Source organism: Myotis davidii, unplaced genomic scaffold, assembly GCF_000327345.1.
Source record: "Myotis davidii unplaced genomic scaffold, ASM32734v1 scaffold135, whole genome shotgun sequence".
NCBI classification, from domain to species: Eukaryota; Metazoa; Chordata; class Mammalia; order Chiroptera; family Vespertilionidae; genus Myotis; species Myotis davidii.
Genome location: NW_006289813.1, coordinates 8664925 through 8673159, shown reverse-complemented (window position 1 = coordinate 8673159; position 8235 = coordinate 8664925). Strand labels below are relative to the sequence as shown.

Below are 8235 nucleotides of genomic sequence, written 5' to 3'. Positions count from 1 at the left end.
AACACATTGTTTGTGGCTTGCCTGCTGGTGGCTCGGAGCATAGTGGAGCCAGGCTCTGAGAAAGACAGGCTGGGCCTGCCCTGGGCCTCCTGGTAGAAACAGCGCTATTTCAGATCTGGCTGCTTCTTGTGAGCATTGGAAAGAGGCTTCGTGGCTTGTGAAATCCCTCTAAACATAATTCCTGGTGTTTCTCCTCTGAGACGCTGGTGCTAATGTGAGGAACTGTTGCAATTTGCGTCCTTCTTTTCAATGTAGCTATAAGCAAAAGGTTCAGTTATGAGAATTGATAGTATTTTGGGATATCCCTTGATTCTTAAATATTAGTGTTAAAGAAAATGGGCTCAATGGTGATTGTTTGCTTTTTCTGCATGATAGGACTTATTTAAAACATTGGGTAGATGTCCAAAAGCTAATAATCTTTTACGTAGAAATAGTTGTTGTGTTATCCTCAACACAAAACTGAGACCTTTAGAAATAAAAGCACACATGTCATTCTTTTACATCCAAAAACTAAGCCCCTATGTGAAATTACAAATACAGTGTACTGGCCACAGCTGCGGTGTCCAGGGAGTGGATACTCCTAGTGAGGAATGGCGAGTTGTGAATTTTCAAACACACACACACATGCATATATGTGCACCTGGGTATGTGCATGTGTACATGTGCACGTGTGACCACTTCAAAGATGATTCTAGCGGGAAGTGCTTTGACAGATCTTAACTTTTTCAGACTCACAGTTGTCACTATAGTGGCATTGGTAAGGGGGCTGTCTTGTGATACTGTGCCAGTAACGCAGCCTTCTCTGTGTGCTCAGTTCCTTCCAGTGTACAACCCTTCAGAGGAGGAAAAGAAGGACCCCGCCCTGTATGCCAGCAACGTGCGACGCATCATGGCCGAGTGAGTGCACCTCTGTCTCCTCCTGGCCTCCTGATTTCCTTCCCCTAAGTATTACCCAGCACTCTTGTTTACCTGCTGTTTTCCTCCTCAGTGCTGCCAAAAACAAGAAAGCCAGTAGCTTTAGGAAGATGGGTTCTTGCAAAAGCTAGTGAACAGCATGGACTCGGCCTATTGGACATACACTTTATGTCTCCTGTTTTTGTCAAATGACATTTCTGCTTGTTCAGCATTTGGAAGATCCTTAAACATCACTTAGTTTCACTCATGTCAGGTGTGCCCATAGCCATCAGTCACCCAGGTGCTGCATGTGTGGGCGCCCCAGTGTGACGGGCAGCAGAGCTGTCAGTGAGAGCAATGGCCTCTGCAGATTTCAGGGTCTGTCTGGGCTGGAATGTTCTTGAAGCTTCTCTCTCCATCTACCCACGCAGTGTTTATTAGTGTTCCTGCTCCATCTCACCAAGTTCAGTGTGGTAATTGTGCACCTAAGCTTGTACAGTAGCTCCTCCCACTTGTACTGCACCGTGCCGCAGTCAGGAACGTGCTCACCTCCTATTTCTGGCCATTCCCAGCTTGTTCCAGGTAGTGGTAGTATCAGCTCTTACACCTGCCCCTCTAACTGCCTTCATCCCTCCCATCCCGTCTTCTCCCCTCTCCTCCTCTCTCCTGTTCCAGGGCAGCAGGGGCTGCCTCTGACTTTGGCCACCTCGGTGCCTGCAGGGGGCTCAGCAGCTCAGCGGCTCTGACAGTGAGTGCCACTCGTTGGGGGTCCACGCGGCTGCAGAGGGGGTTTAACAGTTGCTATTGCTGACCTGTGTGGCTTAGACTTCTAAGATAAAGCATTTCGGTATGCACATTGCACCCCACTTTAATGCATTCTGTAAGACTCCACTGAGCAAAATCATGCATCTCACCTCAACATACATGAATTAACACTCAGCAAGCTGTCCCGTCTTTGTCCACGGGCTCCTCAGGAAATTGGGCACTAGGGATAGAGTGCAGTGAGACACTCCTCCCCTTGCCTTGGGCTCCCCGCCCCACCTCCACCCCCCCCCACACACACACACACTCAAAAAAAAAACTCGCTCTTCTTTTCCCTCTCTGATTCACACTGGCCACCAGGATGTGCTTGATCCTCAACTTTTGGGAAGTCAGGGTACTCAGTAACACCCTTGTTTAACCTCTTGATAAAAAAAAAATAACAATAATAATGTCCATCCATGGAATTGCAGGCTCAACAGGTTGGGTATAAATATTCTTAGTACACACTGAAATAAATTACCTGTTAACATTTTTAAAGATACGTATCCTAAAGAAACTGTCCATATTAATTCAAAGGAAGAAGACAGATAACCCATGGGTCACCCCCTCGCCTCAGCGGCTGCAGGAGAATTTCAGTGGGTTGTCACCTCTCTCATCTCTAGTTCTCACCTTCAAATGCACCTGGGAGGGGCCAGGATCCCCAGAGGCTCTGTGGACAGCCCCTCAGCCAGCCTCATCCCCCTTCCTGAGGAATAATTCTGGCTTCTGTCCCCCAAGGATTATACCTGAGTTTGTCAAGGAGAATGTCAAAGTCACTATTTCCTTATCATGTGATTGCAACAGGAACTTTTATCAAATGACTGAAGCCCATTGGGGAGAAGTTTAGTTTTCTATACTTGGTAGATTTCCTACCTCGAGTGTTTTCTTTAACAGGAAAGGTTATTTCTCATGAACCCTGATGCAGCTCTGAGAATGGCCAAGTTCTGACTCTCCCAGCTTCAGGGAGGTGTCAGCTCTGAGAAGAGCGATCCCTGGTCACTTGTGAAGAATTGAGCTTCTCCATAAAACACCCCATGGGGTGGTGGTGTCATCTTTAAGGCCCAAATGCATGGTTGTTTCCTAGTGGGGTGCAAACTTGGGCAGCCCAAGTTCTAAGTAATTGAAATTTAGGGTCAGCTATTAGGCATTTATGGTTAGTACTAAACATGACCTTCCCACATTGCCCTTCTGTGCACCTCGGCGTTCAGAGTCCTCCCTCACGTACTAACCGCTGTGTGCGGAGGGTAGCCCAGGGGCTCAGAGCAGGGTGCAGGACATGCATGCAGCACTGCCTCTGCCAGGGTGTCTGCCATCGGAGCAGACTCAAAGAGACCACAGGGGCTCCTGTGACTTGGGACCGCTGCCGTGCAGGGCGCTCACGGCAGGGACTCCTCTCTGCTGCAGGGCCCTGGGCGTCTCTGTGACCGACTACACCTTTGAGGACTGCCAGCTGGCCCTGGCGGAAGGACAGCTTCGGCTCCCTGCAGACACCTGCCTTCTGGAATTCGCCAGGCTGGTGCGGGGCCTGGGGTGAGTGCCTGGGTTTTTTTACCCATGATCAGTTCGTCAGAAAGGGCACTCCCTCGCATGCTGTGACAAGCGTTGGGGCTGTGATGTGTGACAGGGCAGGTGCGATGTGTTCAGCAGTGAAGAACAGCTCTGTGCTGGACCAAAACTCCGGGCAGAACCTCGCAGGGGCCTCCACCCTGCAGGTGTTGGGGACCAAGCTGGAGGTCGCAGCTGCACCTGGGGCTGCCCGATGTCACTCGAGACAGGGCATCAAGGAGAGCCGGAGTGCTTGTCCTGGCAGTCCGGCCATTTTCCTCTTTCCTATGCCAACTTCAGCCCACACTGAAGTCCCGAAAAGCCCCTCATGGCTGGTGCCACGCTCTCTGGAGCTGCCCCCGAAGGACGTCCTGCTCACAGACCGCCTTGCCAAGGGGTGTACATGCTTAGGCAGAGCATTGCGTGCCTTCAAGATATTAGAAGCCTGTTCTTGAAAACTAGCAGCTTGGTATATAAGTCATGTTGATAATTTGTTGGGTCTTAAAACAGTAAGCCTCCTATTTTTGGCATTCTGTGATTTTATTGAAAAAAAACTTCCTCTCTTTTTATTTAGCCTAAAACCAGAAAAACTTGAAAAAGATCTGGATAGATATGCGGAAAGTGCTGGGATGAAGAGGGGGGCAAAGATCAACGTCTCAGAGTTTGCGGCTTACCTGGAAGTGCCTGTCTCCGACCCACTGGCCGACATGTTCTCCCTGTTTGACGAGGTAGCACATCACCCAGTGAGGGTGGCAAAACCTTTGGCTTCAAAGTACACATTGTTTTCCTTGTAATAGAAACATTCTGTAGACAGTTTTGGAAGTAGAGAAGGAAAAACCACCCCTCAGTGGCCCCATCCTACCAGCCTACCCTGTCCTCGGGAGTATTTTCTCCCGTGGTTTTAAATGCACAAAGAATCACATTTCAGTTAGCATGTGCTGATAAACATGTCTGTAGTCTGGGTTTCCTTAGATCAGATCACTAAAAGGCTGAGTGATATCACACAGCAATGCTGGCCTAACCTCTGCCGTGTCCCTTCCCAGAGGCCTCCACTGACCAGCCCAGCCAGGCCTTAGAATTTCTAAGCATGGCCTCTTTCTGGATGCTCGGTTTAGTGGTTCCCCATCGCCTCTGTCTAAAGCTTGGGGGTCTCCCTCTGGAGAGCAACCCCTCCCCTCTCCACCACACACATCATAGTCGGTCGTATGTGCTGGCTGCACAGAGTCAACACGTCACTGCAGCTCTGGGAATGGGGGTGGCCTTTCATGTTTGGGAGGGGGGGAGACAGAGAACCAGGAGGGCAGGCTGCCATGTAGCCAGAAACCACCCACGCCTGGTCACTCTGGACGTTTGAATCGCAGTGCAGACCCCTGTGCGGTACGTCCTGTAGGAGCAGTCAGCGTGGCACAGTGTTTGTGAAGGGGCTCCTTCAGCCACGATTGTTCCCTGTGAACAGCGTAGTGTGTTGTGTGAATAATGGAGCATGTTGCATGTGGACAACATAGTGTGTTCTGTGTAAACACTTAGAATTTCATGTGTGTGCAACACAGCATGTTCCGTGTGACAACGTTGCATGTTCTGTGTGGCCATAAGGTGCAGCGTGGTGGAACTCAAAGAAGCTGGTGAGTGATGTGGGCTTTAGAGACTCCATGAGTGTGCAGGTTTGTGGTACCACAGTGTGCAGTTGAGCAGGTGGCCCATCTGGGTGACCCCTGGTGTAAAGCAGCTGTGAGGTGGATTTGTGGCTACATCTCACTCAGGCACTGTGACAACAGGTCAGGTTTGAAATACAAGAGTGAGCATGGTTTCAGCTGGTGACATCCTGGTGATGCGGTGTCATCACTGAGCACCGGACATCTTGCCACAGTGTGTGGGTTCATTTTTATTTTTCACAATGTCAAGGGCACAGTGTTCTTTTTTTTTTTTTAAATATATTTTATTGGTTTTTTACAGAGAGAAAGGGAGAGAGATAGAGTTAGAAACATCGATGAGAGAGAAACATCGACCAGCTGCCTCCTGCACATCTCCCACTGGGGATGTGCCCGCAACCCAGGTACATGCCCTTGACCGGAATCGAACCTGGGACCTTTCAGTCCGCAGGCCGATGCTCTATCCACTGAGCCAAACCGGTTTCGGCATACACAGTGTTCTTACAAGGTAGGAATATCCTCCATTTCACAGAGAGCCTCAGACCCGAGATTAAACACCTTCCCAGAGTCAGGGGCATAGGCGTGGGACCCAGTGTGCTTGGCCTGTGTGGTGTCATCACCTTGGGCTCACCTTTGATTTGCACGCTCACTGTGTGGTCACTAGCAGGCTAGGTTTCAGAGCCCAGAAGTGAGCCTCGTGGGCAGGTCTGTTTTTCTGGAAGGCAGGCAACAGTCGTCATGCTGCACATACTTTCCTGCGCACTTTCATGTGACAGTCACACTGAAGATTCATTCTAGCAGCCTAAAGAGTGGAGAAGCCAGTGGTTAGGAGTGTTCTTCAGATGCTCTCTCCATGTAGACACATGATCTCAAGTCTGTGTGAAAATAACCTTGTGTTGACACTCAGCAGCCAGTGTTGAACCCCAGCTCCCAGGGAGGTGGCCGGACTGCCCTGACAGAGCGTCTCTCTTTCGCAGAGCGGGAGCGGCAAGATGGACCCCCGGGAGTACGTGGTCGCCTTGTCTGTCGTCTGCCGGCCTGCCCAGACCCTGGACACCATACAGCTGGCCTTCAAGGCAAGTGCGGGGTTCACATGAGTTTAATTTATGGGGACAGTGAGACGTGGGTTACAGGTGGAGCACACCTGTAGGTGGGAGGGCGGGTCACGCTAAGGGGCTCAGCACTCCCTAGGGCAGCACGCTGGTTCTGGCCATGCTGCCAGGTGGGTCAGGGCCTCCGGGGGGAGGAACAGGCCACCCTGGGCAGGCAGTGGGCCTGGTGGGGCCTGAGGATGGAGGAGGAGACCTTGGCGTGACCTTGCTTTGCAGATGTACGGGTCTCAGGAGGATGGTAGCATAGACGAGGACGCCCTATCCAGCATCCTCAAGACGGCATTAGGGGTGGCAGAACTCACCGTGACCGACCTCTTTCGGGCCATCGACCAGGAGGAGAAGGGGAGGATCACGTTTGGTGAGAGGCCCGGGAGCAGGGAGGGTGGCCCACTGGTGCCAGAAGTGAGGACACACATGGAGCCCCCACCCACCTGTGCTTGTCAGGTCACCCTGTGTCTTCTGCAACAGAGATTATCAGGAGGAAGGTTCTTCCTAAAACCTGGCCAGGAAGGGTGGGAGCTTTCAATCTGACTTCTGCAGGCGATGAATAGAGCCAAATTCCAAGCCCCGTAGACCTGGGACCAGGATAAACGTCGTCCTGGGGGCTGTGGGCACATGTGCCAGGCCAGGGCAGGGCCTCTGCCATCAGGGTTCAGTGCCGGAGCAAGTCAGTCACCTGCCCTGAGGACTTTGCTGGACTGCTCCTCTCTGGAAGGTTTGGCTTCATCACCTGTGGCTGCACAGAGCAGCCTGGCCCGGATCCTGGGGGGCCAGGACCTGAAACCCGCCTGTGGCTGAGGGGCTGGGCAGTAGGATCTCGGAAGGCGTTCTGCTCAGGGCACTGGCCAGAGTGCGCATTTCACAAGGAGTAAAGTGTTCTTGCTGAAAAACTAGCAGACATTTGCTCAAGAAAGGTCATCGTGCACGTCTTGTTTGGACATGTTTTAAAATTGCATCCAAATGTCAGGCACGGGTGTGGGGTGGGAGGTGGTTGTTATTTGTGTGTGTGTGTGTGTGTGTGTGTGTGTGTGCGTGTGTGTGTGTCTGTCTGTCTGTCTGCATTAAAGTAGGCCCTGCTTCCCAGTGGATTTGGGGGTTGTTGGTGAGGTTGGTGATGAGCCTGATCAACTGCAGACTTTTCCAATAAAAGCCGTTCCAGGTTTCCTACAAGGAGACATGGATGACCCTGGAGCCTGCAGACTCCTACACCCAAGGCCTCTGGGCATCACTTGCTCTCAGGATGCCTGAATGCAAGCCTGAGGGTGCTCTCCACTCAACACCAGCCCTGGCTACTGGGAGATGCGCAGGCAGGGAGGCATTCAGGCCCTGTGACCAGCTTACAGGGTGACCCTCCATGTACCCATGGTCTCCAGACAGACATCCATCAGTAGCATCTGCCTCATGGCATATCAGTCACCACACGGACGTTTGTCCTGACCCTGAACCAGCTCTTGTGATGAGCAGCACCTCCCTCACATGCATTGAGTCCCCAGAGTCCCCAGAATTGTGCCATTTCTTTAGCTTTCCCCCAAGCAAGAGTAACTGAGTGGATACAGTGGCTGCCCCTTTGCTTTTGCTATGATTTTATGCGCAGCAGAGAAAAACTGAGTGTGGGTCGGGTCACGTAGGCCCAGGGAAGAGCTCCAGACTCCAGATGTCTGCTCTTGAAGCCCCTGTAACCATGTGCCCTCGTCTCTCCAGCCGACTTCGGCAGGTTTGCAGAAACGTACCCCGACTTTGCAGAGGAGTATCTGTACCCTGACCAGCCGCCTTTCGAGAGCTGTGCACAGACGCCTCCCGCTCTCACCCCCAACGGCTTCTGTGCTGACTTCAGCCCCGAGAACTCGGATGCTGGGAGGAAGCCTGTGCGGAAGAAACTGGACTAGGACTGAGGGTGCTGGAGAGATGAGACTGCTCCCCGGCAGTCACCACCCACCTCCGCATGGCCGTGAGCCCTCTGCTGTGACCATCTCCGGGCTCCACTCTCCACGTCGGCTGCTCGGTCACTGTCCCCAGGCCCAAGTGCCAGAGGCTGGGGTGTTTCCATTTTGCTCCTCTGTGGGGCACTGGCCTGAGGGGCACCTGCGGGGCATCTGGAAGGAAACCTTATGCTCACTCCACCCGGACTCCTCACAGCAAGACCGCGTGGGGCATGTCCTACCCACCTTGGCGGGGCTCAGGGGTCTCCCTGCGGGCAGGTCCTCAGTAGGTGGGTGGACACCAGGGTGGCTTGT

The 8235-nt window shown here is 52.4% G+C and overlaps 1 protein-coding gene across 1 annotated transcript in view; it reads left to right on the top strand.

Annotated features, from left to right (window-relative positions):
* Positions 1–7982, top strand: part of LPCAT1 (lysophosphatidylcholine acyltransferase 1) — an 18186-nt gene extending 10204 nt beyond the window's left edge. Inside the window, exons 8-13 of the mRNA XM_006762465.2 lie at positions 815–897; positions 3100–3225; positions 3815–3968; positions 5867–5965; positions 6218–6359; positions 7703–7982. Of these exons, the coding sequence (XP_006762528.1) occupies positions 815–897; positions 3100–3225; positions 3815–3968; positions 5867–5965; positions 6218–6359; positions 7703–7887 (789 nt within the window). The 3' untranslated portion in view covers positions 7888–7982. The remainder of the gene's footprint in view (positions 1–814; positions 898–3099; positions 3226–3814; positions 3969–5866; positions 5966–6217; positions 6360–7702) is intronic.
* Positions 7983–8235: the final 253 nt, after the last annotated feature.